Source organism: Nematolebias whitei, chromosome 21 (assembly GCF_014905685.2).
Source record: "Nematolebias whitei isolate Nwh7 chromosome 21, NemWhi1, whole genome shotgun sequence".
Classification (NCBI taxonomy): Eukaryota; Metazoa; Chordata; class Actinopteri; order Cyprinodontiformes; family Rivulidae; genus Nematolebias; species Nematolebias whitei.
The window spans coordinates 7,146,608-7,160,383 of NC_056518.1; the positions used below are offsets into that span (position 1 = coordinate 7,146,608).

The following is a 13,776-nucleotide window of genomic DNA, read 5'->3' on the forward strand; positions in this document are numbered from 1 at the left end:
ATATGTCTGCATTAGTCCTTGATAGGAGTCCAACAGATTCTTAAAGCCACTTAGACAGGTCAAGGTCGAGAGCTTCAAATCTTTTTGTAAGATATTCCAGGAAACAGGAGCGGAGTAGGAGAAGGCCCTTTTGCCTAGTTCAGTCCACACTGAGGGAACACTGCAGGTAATAATGTCCTGAGAGCGCACGCTGTAACTGCACTCACGCAGAGACATGTAGGAGGAGATGTATGAAGGCAGCAGACCAAGAAGTGATTTAAAGATGAAAATGTACCAGTGAGAGAGTCTGCGTAAAGTTAATGATGTCCAGTTAACCGGTGAATACAGAGTGCAGTGGTGCGTACGATAATCACACCCAGGTATGAATCTTAGTGCACCATGATAGACAGCATCCAACATCCGCAGGGTGCTTGTAGGAGCATTCATGTAAATAATGTCACCGTAATCAATGGAGGGAAGGAAGGTCACAGGTACAAGGCGTTTCCTAGCATTCAGAGTTAAGACAGGACCTGTTTCTGAAAAAGAAACCCAGTTTAACTTTCAGTTTTGTCACCAAGTTTTCCACATGGTGCTTAAAAGAGAGATGCGAGTCAACCAACATACCCAAATATTTATAGGAAAACTAAAAAACAAACTCAGTCCGGACACCATTTGAGGATGAAATCAGAGGAAGAACTGCTGGGACCAACTTCCTATTTGAAAAAAGCATCCCTTTGGTTTTGTCGGCATTTAGGACAAGTTTGAGGTGGAACAAATCTGTCCGGATGATGTTAAATGCAGATTTCAAAGGCTGGAAAGCCTTATCAAGTGTTTCAGCTCGACAATAAACAACTGTGTTATCAGCATAGAATTGTATGGATGCATCAGGGATGTTTTTACCTACATTATGTATGTAGATTGTAAAAAGGGTGGGTCCTAAGACTAAGCCTTGTGGTACACCATTGTTGACTGTTAAATAACTGGAGGAAGTACCATTATGTTGAACACATTGCCTCCGGTCTGAGAGATAGTAAGAGGACCAACCAATGGAGTGTTCTGAGAAACCGATTTCTGAGAGCTTATGACACAAGATGTTATGATCCACAGTGTCAAAATCTTTAGACAGGTCTAAGAAAACTGCAACACAATAATCCTTAGCATCCAGTGCTTCAACAATGTCATTAAGAACGTTCAGTGAAGCAGTCATTGTGATGTGTTGTTTCCTGAAACCAGATTGATGGAGAGGTAAGATGTTAAATGAGTCCAGGTAATTTTTGATTTGAGAGTTTATCCATTTTTCTAGAACCTTGGCCAAAATGCAGAGTTTAGAGATTGGTCGATAGTTGTTAAGTGAGGTAGGGTCACCTCCCTTCAGCAGAGGAAGAACAAAGGCTGTTTTCCAAGCATCTGGAATGGAGTTTTGGCTTATGGAGAGATCAAAGATGTGGGTCACAGGGACTGTGATGATATGAGAAGCCAGCCTTAAGAAATAAGGTGGAAGTTCATCTGGACCTGCAGATGTTTTAGGATGGTTGGCTTTCTTGGACTGTGAGGTCTCAGTCTCTGATAGAGGACATTTGCAAACCGAGGTGTACCGCTCACCCACCCACACAGACTAGTATTTGCAGTTTGACTCCCATCACCCTTTGGCTCACAAGTTAGGAGTCATCAGGACTCTGTATCACAGAGCAGACAGCATCCCCACTAACTCAGGAGCCAGGCAGAAGGAGAAATCCTACACAAAACAGGCTCTAGAGCAATGTGGATATCCTAACTGGGCCTTCCTGAAAGCAGAGAAGAAACCCAAACAGGACTCCAGTCAGCCATCAGGTGAAAAGGAGGAACCCAGACCCAGACCAGTGGTCATTCCGTATGCTGAGGGAGTATCAGAGAAACTGAGACGTTTATTTTCTAAACATAACATCCCAGTGGCTTTTAAACCCCAAAATACATTACGGCAAAGACTGGTTCATCCCAAAGATCCTGTCCCCCGGAACAAACAAAGTAATATTGTGTATGCTGTTCAGTGTCAGGAGGGCTGTGATCAGTCTTACATTGGGGAAACTAAACAGCCACTGGCCAAAAGGATGGCCCAGCACAGAAGATCAACATAATCAGGCCAGGATTCTGCGGTCTACACTCATCTCCAGGCCAGTGGTCACTCTTTCAGGGATGAAGATGTTCACATCCTGGACAGAGAGGAACAATGGTTTGAGAGAGGAGTAAAGGAGGCCATCTTTGTGAAAAGAAATCGTCCATCATTAAACAGGGGTGGAGGCCTCCGGGTTCAACTGTCCCCCTCTTACACTGCTGTTATTGCTAGTATCACTCAACCCCCTCTGAATAGTAAACAGCCATCAGTGTGCTAATGATCCATTGTTAGGCTGATGGTCCTTCTTGACCATGTGAGCAGCTGGTTTTGGTTGTCAGCAGCAAACTGGTTGATCCACTCTGAGAAGGTGCTATTTAAGAGACTGAGCTGAATAGAGCACCTCAGACTGAGGAAGTCTCTCGGATGAGAAACGAAACGTTTCTATATTTTTTTGCTTTTTTTTTTTGAATGTCCAGAGGACCAGATTGAACTTTGTTGGATTGTTGGATTAATTTTGACCTAACCAGTGAATACAGGGTGCAATGATGGATACGGTAGTTACAGCTAGTTATGAATCTTATGTTGTGAATCAGTTTTAGCTTCTCTCCATTGGCTCAATTCAATTCAATTCAATTCAAAAATACTTTATTAATCCCAGAGGGAAATTATTTGTTGTTGTAACTCGTTATCTTCATTTCATTAAGAGATGTTATAGATGCTGATGCTGTAGACAGGAAGGATCTCTTGTAAAGGTCCATCCCACAGTGGATCCTAAGAAACTGGCTGCAGATGCCGTCCGATCCGTCCACCCAGACTCGGCTGCCTCTCGGTTCCCCTCGGGCTGTAGGACCACCCAAATGCAGAGCAGAACTCCTCCCAGAGTGATGGCCACTCCTCCCAGCAGTCTGCCGAGCTCCTCGTAGCTGCGGACAGACAACTGTAGGTGCCGAGGGACGATCCTGTCCTTCCACTGTCATGAGCCATGTTTCCTGCTAGTTCCAGGATCTCAGTGATCAGGCACTCGAGTACAGCTGGCAGGTAGATGAGAATGCATCCACAAAACATCCTTTTCAACTCACTTGAGATTTGGGGCTGTAGTTGAGATATTACTTGAGCTTTTGAGATGTTAATCAGCTGTTGGTTGTAGAAAACTGCCTTGTTGCCATGGTTACGCATCATAACAAATGTCCAAAACTAAAAAAGTTTCAGTAAAAATCCTTCCAGCTGCACAGCATCTGATACCAGAGGAAACAATCATCCAAAAAAATGTGATTTACATCCAGAAAAAGAGGAATTAAAGTTTCCAAAAGCAAAATCTCAGAATGAAAGTAACAGAGCTGCTCCAACATGCAGCCACCTTGAGCGGCGCAATTCTAGGCTCCCTGTCAAATTCACAATTGAATTCAAAATCCTACTTCTAACCTACAAAGCTCTCAACAACCTAGCTCCATCTTATATTACAGATCTTATTGTTCCATATTTTCCTAACAAAGCACTTCGCTCTCAGACTGCAGGCTTATTTGTGGTTCCTAGAAATTCCAAAGCTCTAGGAACCACAAAAGTAGAATGGGAGGAAGATATTCCAGTTATCAGGCTCCTCTCTTGTGGAACCAACTTCCAGTTTCTGTCTGTGAGGCTGACACATTATCCAGCTTTAAGACTGGGCTTAAGACTTACTCTACTATACTCTTTACAAAGACAAATCAGAGCTTTAGATCATATTCATACACCCATGGGACACACATCAGAGTCAATGATGGGTTCAATGTCTTGTCCAGGGACACTTCAGCATGTGATTGCTTGTGAACCCACAACTTTTGAACTGGAGGATGACTGCTCTTACTACTCAGCCACAGTCGCCCCAAAAATGATTGAATAATAGACATTTTGTATTTTCTGAGACTAGTTGGGTGTGGTAATCTTCTTGCATTGGGTAGCCTCTAAAAGTTAATTAGTTGTAGCTGTATATTTAGTAAATATTTCCAGAAAGTTTTGTTAAAATCCATCCAGTAATTTATGAGATACTTAGCAGATAGACAGAACGGCACAGCCTTTTGGCAGGGTGATAATAAAAGCCAAACCAAGTTTTTATTAGCGACATTGTGCTCTTACCCAAACCGCTGAGTGTTCCGATGTGTGAAATCATGAAGTTGCTGATGCTGTGATTGGCCAGAGAGTCTGCCATGCTGCTAAGAGCCGACGCCCCTGCTGCGGTGCCAATCAGATATTCCAAAATCAGGTTCCAGCCGATGAAGAAAGCCACACACTCACCCACTGTCACATAGCTGTATGTGTAGGCTGAACCTGTGGTTTTAGGCACGCGCACCCCAAATTCTGCATAACACACACCTTTAGAGCAAAGAAGTAGACACAAACATCCAATTACTGTTAGTAAAAAAGTGAAGAGTAGGTTAGAGAAATGGATTGCAATTTAAGAAGATATCTCCTGAGTTAAATGAGTTAATGAGTTAAATTTAAAAAAATAGTCCCGCTCAAGTGACGTTCATGACCTAGCATTAATGATGCTTCTTCAGTTCAATTAAAAAATACATTATTAATCCCAAATTAACTGTTGTAACTCATTCTACTGATTTCATTAAAGAGCTGTAATACAGGTAGATGCTGATGGCTGTGGGCAGGAAGGATCCCCCTCAGAAGATCTGAAGAAACTGGCTGCAGATGCCGATCCGCCCACCCGGACCCAGCGAGTTTCTCGGACCCCCTGGGCAACAGGACCACCCAAACACCGGGTAGAATGGCCTGAGCGATGGCCACTCCTCCCAGCAGCTTGTTGAGCTCCTCGTCATTGCAGACAGCCAGCTGCAGGTGCCGGGGGATGAGCCTGGTCTTCTTGTTTTCATGACCAACATTTCCCACCACCAGTATCTTGGCAGTTAGGCATTCGAGCACAGCCATCAGGTAGACGGGAATGCATCCATGACACCTTCTTTTCAACCCATTTGGGACTTGGGGCTGTAGCTGAGGTAGTATTTGAGCTTTGAGATGCTAATCAGCTGCTCCCGGTTGTAGAAAACCAGGTTGTTGTCATGGTTATGCTTCATAATAAATGTCCAAAAGTAAAACTGTTTCAGTAAAAATTCTTTCAGCTGCACAGCATCCAATACCAGAGGAAATAATAATTAAAAAAAGAGTTTTACATCCAGAAAAAAAGAGAAATTAAAGTTTTGAAAAGCAACATCTCAGAATGAAAGTAACAGAGCTACTCCAACATGCAGCCTTGAGCAAAACAATTCTAAAATTCTTGAAAGGGATTTTCATAAAATATAATGGTTTAATGATGATAAACTGTTTGTATATTTTAAGCTTAAAAGGCAAACATATACTAAAGTATTGCTTTAAATCTGACTCACTGTGGGTGTGCAAATAATTAACTCACCTGACAGTATGGATGCTACAGCAGCTATAATGAAAGACACAATGACCCCAGGTCCTGCCATTTCCTTGGCAACCAGTCCTGAGACCACATACATCCCCGTCCCAACGCAGCTGCCCACACCCAGCGACACCAGGTCCACTGTAGATAAGACCCGCGCCAGCCTGGTCCCATGCAAGCTGGTGCCTGAAATGTCTGAATCCAACATAGACTCCACGGGTTTGGTCCTTAGGACTCGGGATGTGAAGGTGTTCCATGCTGAGCCCAACTGTATCCTGCGAAGGTCCAATTTACCTAGCAGACCGCTCATGCTGTGGGTATGTGGGAAAAGTAGAGAACTTCAAAAGGAAGATTGTAGGTTACAGTATTTTGTCTTGTTTCTGATGCTTCTATGAGAGTTCAGTTATCCTCAACTCTTGAAGCTGAATTATTCCATATCCATAAGTAGATTTTATCCTTGACTTGCTGTATCGCTTAGTTGAATGCCAAGTTAGTTTTCATTGGTATGATGAAAAAGAAAAGGATCTGAAAGACAAAAATATTAAAATTATTTTTACATTTCACATCTTATTCTTGAATACTTGTCTTACAACAGAGCATTGTTGTCAACACATGCCATCACAAAATATAAGCCAAGCATTCCTTAAAGAGATGCAGAACCTGACACCTGACCAGTGGTCGTTCCATATGTTGAGGGAGTATCAGAGAAACTGAGATGTTTATTTTCTAAACATAACGTCCCAGTGGCTTTTAAACCCCAAAATACATTACGGCAAAGACTGGTTCATCCCAAAGATCCAGTCCCCCGGCAAAAACAGAGTAATATTGTGTATGCTGTTCAGTGTCAGGAGGGCTGTGATCAGTCTTACATCGGGGAAACTAAACAGCCACTGGCCAAAAGGATGGCCCAGCACAGAAGATCAACATCATCAGACCAGGATTCTGCGGTCTACACTCATCTCCAGGCCAGCGGTCACTCTTTCAAGGATGAAGATGTTCACATCCTGGATAGAGAGGAACGATGGTTTGAGAGAGGAGTAAAGGAGGCCATCTTTGTGAAAAGAAACCGTCCATCATTAAACAGGGGTGGAGGCCTCCGGGTTCAACTGTCCCCCTCTTACAATGCTGTGATTGCTAGTATCACTCAGCCCTCTGTGAACAGTAAACAGCCATCAGTGTGCTAATGATCCATTGTTAGGCTGATGGTCCTTCTTGAGCATGTGATCAGCTGGTTTTGGTTGTCAGCAGCAAACTGGTTGATCCACTCTGAGAAGGTGCTATTTAAGAGACTGAGCTGAAAACAGCGCCTCAGACTGAGGAAGTCTCTTGGATGAGAGACGAAACGTTTATATATATATATATATATATTTTTTTTTTTTTTGAATGTCCAGAACACCAGATTGAACTTTTTTGGATTTTTCTACCTGGATTATTGAGCATGCATCAGGATATTTTATGTATCTAAGGTTTTTTGTTGGTGAGAGGCCTGGACTACAGCAGTTCAATTCAGTACCTAGATGTTTTTACTCTGAAGGCATGCTGTATGTGGTTTAAGATTGTCTAGTTGAAATATACAATGCTTTCACTGAAAATAAATATGGATGGGAGCATATGTTGTTCTAAAACCTGCTTTACTGCATTGACCGAGAACTAGATGCAATGACTTTTCAAATATGTAAGCTGCCTATGCAGTGATGTCCATAGCAGTATGTAACCTATGGTCATGAGCTCTGGGTAGTGACTGAAAGAATGAGACTGTGGATACAGACGGTTGAAATGAGTTTCCTCCGCAGGGTAGCTGGACTCTCCCTTAGAGATAGGGTGAGAAGTTCAGTTATCCAGAAGAGACTCAGAGTAGAACCATTGCTCCTCCACATGGAGAGGAGCCAGTTGAGGTGGTTCGGGCATTTGGTAAGGATGCTTCCTGGGCACCTCCCCAGGGAGGTACTTCAGGTATGTCCAACTGGGAGGAGACCCTGAGGAAGACCCAGGACATGCTCGAGAGACTATGTCTCTCGGTTGGCCTGGGAACACCTTGGAGTCCTTCCAGAAGAGCTGGAAGAGGTGGCTGTGGAAAGATATGTCTGGACCTCCCTGCTCAAGCTGCTGCCCCTGAGACCACACTTTAGAACAAGCAGAAGATAATGGATGGATGGATTGGTGGATGGATGGATGGATGGATGGATAATTGCAAATCAATACCAAAACTGGTACATCATTAAGAAGACAGCACAATGATTTTAGGGACACATAGCTGTGTATTAATAAAGCTATAAAACTTAAATGAAATGAAAGCTACAAGCTAAACCAGAATCATTTATGACTGCACAGGGAATCTTTTCAACATCGCTCGTTTAACACAAAGTTTGTTTTCTCAGTCATCCAGGTATATAACAACAAAAAAGGTTGAATCATGTCATCTGGACTTCGGTTTTTTTTGTTAAAAAGAAACGTTTCGCCCCTCATCCAAGAGGCTTCGTCAGTCTGAGGCCTAGCCATCTGGTATTACCCAGAAGCCACCCTGACTCTTGTGTTTCAAGCCTGCCTCAGATACCCCTGAAGTCTGGCCTTTTCACTAATGGTTTCAAAAACACAAAGTTTGTTTTCTCAGTCATCCAGGTATATAACAACAAAAAAGGTTGAATCATGTCATCTGGACTTCGTTTTTTTTGTTACGTTTGTTCGCCCCTCTTGGACGAGGGGCGAAACGTTTCTTTTTAACAAAAAAAACGAAGTCCAGATGACATGATTCAACCTTTTTTGTCATATTAAAAAGAAGATACAAACACAAAAAACAGAGACAAATGTCAAGCTTTGCATTGGCAAGTAAATAAAAACAAAAATTAAATACACTGTTTTTTGTGTATAAACATTCTTGTTTACAGTGAGGGGTACACATTTATACTATTCATTGATTAAGTTTTTCTTTTGTTAATAATAATTTGTTCATTATTATTAATGGCCACAGTCAAAAAACAGAAGCTTAGAGGTAAATGATCATTTTATAAGTCAACAGAAATGACCAGCTAACATGAAGTCCACTTTAGATTTATTCATTTGTGTGTTGGACCATTTAACAAGATAAATATAAATTAATTGTTTCTTTTTATCTCACACTCCCATGAAAGGTGGGCAGTCCTATAACTGTGTAAAGATGTGCTTGTTAGCAAAATATCCTCGTGAACAAACGGACACATTTTAATGAAACTCTCTGGATGTAATCAATGCATTTCCAAACTGATGAACTTTTAAAACATTTAAAGGCAGGAATAAAAATGTAAAGTAGCGTTTCTTCAGGAAGCACTACTTTTTATTAATTTATTTTTCATAACAAACTCTTCAGGCCATGAAAGTGTCACATGTGCAGCTTACACAGATGTTTCAGTAAAACATCTTGATTAAAGTAGTCACACAACCTGACTCTGCTTGGTTTTCATCAAATAACGGCGGTCATTGAACGTGTCACAGAAAAAGACCAATGTTAATACGTCTGCAAACTCTTTGACCTGCAATTAAATAAAAATAAAATGACAAAGATGGTTCAAATCGCATGATCCTCCTTTCTTAAAGACATAAAAGCCGGACTGGTTTGATTTTATATTGAGACCAAACTGGCTTGACAGTTTTTGGAGTTGAACACCTAACAACGCACTATGCAACTTTTGTTTTTCTTCCACTTCTGTTGTAACGACACTTGAAACAATTTCTGACCAAAATATGTCTTTTAAATCTCAAAGTAAGCAAGATTTTGTTTTCTTTCACCAATGGAAGACAGTCCACCCAAACATCTGGTCTCAGTGATGCAACACACTGACGTGTTTCTTCTAATGAGACTTTTTATTCATATTTTTAATAATCATGTCCCCAAAATATCCTGATGCATGCTCAATAATCCAGGTAGAAAAATCTAAAAAAGTTAAATCTGGTCCTCTGGACATTCAAAAAAGCAAAACAAAGCAAAACAACAAAAAATGTAGAAACGTTTCGTCTCTCATCCAAGAGACTTCCTCAGTCTGAGGAGCTGTATTCAGCTCAGTCTCTTAAATAAGAGTTTGGTGTCTCTGTCCAGGATAATAAAATATCCTGGACAGAGAGGAACGATGTTTGAGAGAGGAGTAAAGGAGGCCATCTTTGTGAAAAGAAATCGTCCATCGTTAAACAGGGGTGGAGGCCTCCGGGTTCAACTGTCCCCCTCTTACAATGCTGTGATTGCTAGTATCACTCAGCCCCCTGTGAACAGTAAACAGCCATCAGTGTGCTAATGATCCATTGTTAGGCTGATGGTCCTTCTTGAGCATGTGATCAGCTGGTTCTGGTTGTCAGCAGCAAAACTGGTTGATCCACTCTGAGAAGGTGCTATTTAAGAGACTGAGCTGAATACAGCACCTCAGACTGAGGAAGTCCTCAGGATGAGAGACAAAACGTTTCTACATTTTTTTTTGTTTTGTTTGTTTTGTTTTTTGAATGTCCAGAGGACCAGATTTAACTTTTTTAGACATGTCCCCAAAATGCACCCATTTTACATTATTTTAATTTGGGAGGATTTTTACTGAAACTTTATTAGTTTAAAATATTTGTTATGATGCATAACCATGACAACAAGGTAACTTTAATAACCGGGAGCAGCTGATTAACATCTCAAAGCTCAAATCAAATACAGCCACATATCCCAAATGAGTTATAAAGGAGGTGCAGTGGATGCATCTCCGTCTACCTGGCAGAGGTGATCGAGTGACTGACTGCCGAGATCCTGGAGCTGGCAGGAAACATGGCTCATGACAAGAAGACCACGATCAGCGCAGACACCTGCAGCTGGCTGTCTGCAATGATGATGAGCTCAACAAGCTGCTGAGAGGAGTGGCCATCACTCAGGGAGGAGTTCTGCCCAACATTCAGGTGGTCCTGCTGCCCAGGAGGACCGACAGGCCTGCTGGGTCCAGGTGGACCGATGGGCATCTGTGGCCTGATTCTTCAGATCTGCTGCGGGACGGACTGCTGCTGCAGATCCTTCCTGCCCATCAGCATATATGACAACTCTTAATGAAACCTGGATGAGGAGTTACAACATTTAATTTGCCTTTGGGATTAATAAAGTATTTGAATTGAATTTATTTTTTGTAAAGAGATAAACTCGTTCCTTTTGTGTGTGTGAGCATATGTGTGGCACTCTGCAAGGCTGTGACAAAAATTGATTTTTTAAAATTATTGCCACTAAAAATGATGTTTTATATTTAGATATGTCAGATTAGATTATTTAGGTCCTTCACTTCCCTGGTCAACAAATCTAAGCCCATCTGCATTTGGAAAGGTAATAAAAACACTGAACACAGTCTGAAAGTAAGATGGATGTTTGTTGATGATTAAAAACATATTTCTGGACTTTAGTTATAGTTAATGTTCATTTGTTGGATTTTTATTTATTTATTTATTTGGGGGTGTCATTATGTACAGAACAGCAACATCTTTGGTGTCTGTATCTTCTGCACCGACATCCCTTTTAGCTCCATCTAGGAGTTATTTTATGCATAAAATCTTCTGGATTCACTCGTGTCCCTGCGAGGGTCAAAGTGTAAAGTCTGAAGAAGCGACGGGGAGAAGCGATGGTTGAACTCATACTGCCAAAGCTTCTCCTGCAGTCTTTTGATTACATGGTGTCCTCCACCAGCAGGTGCAGTGAATGGGTTCACCTTCCAGCCTCCAGCTGTGGATGGAGTGCATTTTCAGATAAAACTCAGAGCTGTCCTACAGCTTTAATGACTCGCAGATCATCATCTGATGATGATGAGGATGGAGTCGTCAGGTCTTTTCAACATACATTCTGCTAAGTTTTCATCAGCGGCTGCTCAGAAATGTCCTCTGGTGTCTTCTCTCCTTCGCGAGACTTTTTCCTCTTCTTGTGGCCTGCAAAGAAAACAGATGAAATGAAATGTCGGTACAGTGAGGTTATTATAGGTCACCTGGGTGTGACTTAGGACATGCAGAAAGTGATATAAAGGATTCCTTAGATAGAGAACTTTACTAATTGGCTTTTATGTGAATGTTCCTGTAAAGTCCCTGAGACAACTTTGTTGTGATTTGGCGCTTTATAAATAAACTGAATTGAATTGAATTGAATTGATATGCTGGACTGTTGGTGTTGATATTTTACTTTGTCTTTGCTTATTAAAAGTTTTGCTCTGTATTTTGAGACATGGTGAAAGTATTAAGACTTAGCAGAATTTTTTTTAAGTTCACATCTTTTCTGAATAGCTTAAGCCATGTTGGTTGATGCCTGCATTTATAGAGCAAAGAGAACGTTAACAGATACTGATAGGTGTGCACTTTTCAACTTTCAACTTTTAACAGCACTGTGAGTTTTCTCTGACAGGTACACAGCACACGGAGGTGCTGGCTCCATGTCTGAGTGACAGGACGACGTTTGATTAGGTTCACTTTAAAATCTGTGCTTCTTGTGATGCTTGGAGTTTGAGTAAGCCCCTTGGAAAGGCATTGACTCCTCACACACAGGTGTGTTTACAACGTGTGTGTGTGTGTCCTTGTTTATGCTACTTTGTGAGGCCCATTTTTCCAACTTATACTACATTGTGAGGACCAACTGCTCCTTATGGGGCCCAAAGCCCGGGCCCCATAAGAAGAAGTCCCGTTGGTGGGTTAGGGGCTAGGTTTAGGACTAAGGTGTGAATTGAGGATGTGTTAGGTTTAGGGTTAGGTATGTACTGGTAATGGTTAGGTTATGGATAAAGGTCATGGTTAGTCTATAGAAATGAATGAAAAATGAATGGAAGTCAATGCAAAGGCCCCATAAAGATAGCAAAACAAACCTGTGTGTGTGTGTGTGTGTGTGTGTGTGTGTCCTTGTTTATGCAACTTTGTGAGGCCCATTTTTCCAACTTATACTGCATTGTGGGGACCAACTGCTCCTTATGGGGCCCAAAGCCCGGGCCCCATAAGAAGAAGTCCCGTTGGTGGGTTAGGGGCTAGGTTTAGGACTAAGGTGTGAATTGAGGATGTGTTAGGTTTAGGGTTAGGTATGTACTGGTAATGGTTAGGTTATGGATAAAGGTCATGGTTAGGCTATAGAAATGAATGAAAAATGAACGGAAGTCAATGCAAAGGCCCCATAAAGATAGCAAAACAAACCTGTGTGTGTGTGTGTGTGTGTGTGAATTTGAGCGAGACAGAAAAAGAGAGAGATGAAAACTGAAAGACTGACTAAGTTTGAGCAGGAGTTTCTTGCCCAGCGTTTCCTCTGAGCCGCTCAGCGACAGGCTGCTGATGAAAGGGGGCGTGTCCGTTTCCATGGGAACAGAGGCCATGTCTGAGAAACAGATGAAAACTTTTATGATGTTGGTTGTCAGCATAAGTCTCCGTCAAAGGACATTCAATTCCTGTGTGACTCTCAGGAACTGCAACTAAAGACGTGTTGTAGTCAGAGATTCTTTATTGTCTTTCGCACCACATGTACGAAAGTATGTCCACAGGGTCCCAGTTACTTCCAACAATAAAATGTAAAAGAAAAACAGTAATAACATCTAAGATATGAACTAAGAAAAACATCAACTAAATATACACTAAGCACTAATAGCATAAAAACATTACGTTGAACAGCAGCACGAACATGAGTCTGTGTGAGCAGATGAGCACGCATGAACACATCAACATGAAACAGATCAGCAGCAACATTGAAACAGATCAGCAGCAACATGAAACAGATCAGCAGCAACATGAAACAGATCAGCAGCAACATGATGTGATTTTTCACAGTGATTATTCTGGTTAGAGATTCATGAGTCTAACAGCCTCAGGGTAGAAACTGATCCTCAGTCTAGTGGTTCTACACTTAATGCTCCTCAACCTCCTTCCTGAGGGGAGTGGGGCAAAAAGTGTGTGTGCTGGGTGAGTGGGGTCCTTCATGATGCAGGTGGCCCTCTTCCTGCATCTGGAGGTGTAGATGTCTGTGATGGTGGGGAGACTGACTCCAACATCTTCTGTGCAGCCTTCACCACTCTCTGCAAAGCTTTTCTTTCTGCAGCTGTGCAGCCTCCATGCCACACGTTGATGCTGGAGCACAGGATGCTCTCCACTGCACACCTGTAGAAGGAGGTGAGGACTGAGCTTCCAGACCAGCTCGTCTCAGCCGTCTGAGGAAGTAGAGTCTCTGATGAGCTTTCTTCATCAGGCTGGTGGTGTTGTTGCTCCAGCTGAGGTTGTTGTTCAGGTGCACACCCAAGTACTTGTAGCTGGAGACCACTTCCACCACAGATCCTCTTATGTTCAGGGGGGTGTAGATGTTTTTGTTCCTTCTGAAGTC

General features: G+C 42.1%; 1 protein-coding gene across 1 annotated transcript in view; it reads left to right on the top strand.

The window, feature by feature from the left end:
• The first annotated feature begins 5,509 nt into the window (after window positions 1-5,509).
• The window catches only part of slc7a14a (solute carrier family 7 member 14a), an 84,778-nt gene continuing 76,511 nt past the window's right edge, over window positions 5,510-13,776 (top strand). The window contains exon 1 of the mRNA XM_037695286.1: window positions 5,510-5,782. Coding sequence (XP_037551214.1) covers window positions 5,510-5,782 — 273 coding nt within the window. The remainder of the gene's footprint in view (window positions 5,783-13,776) is intronic.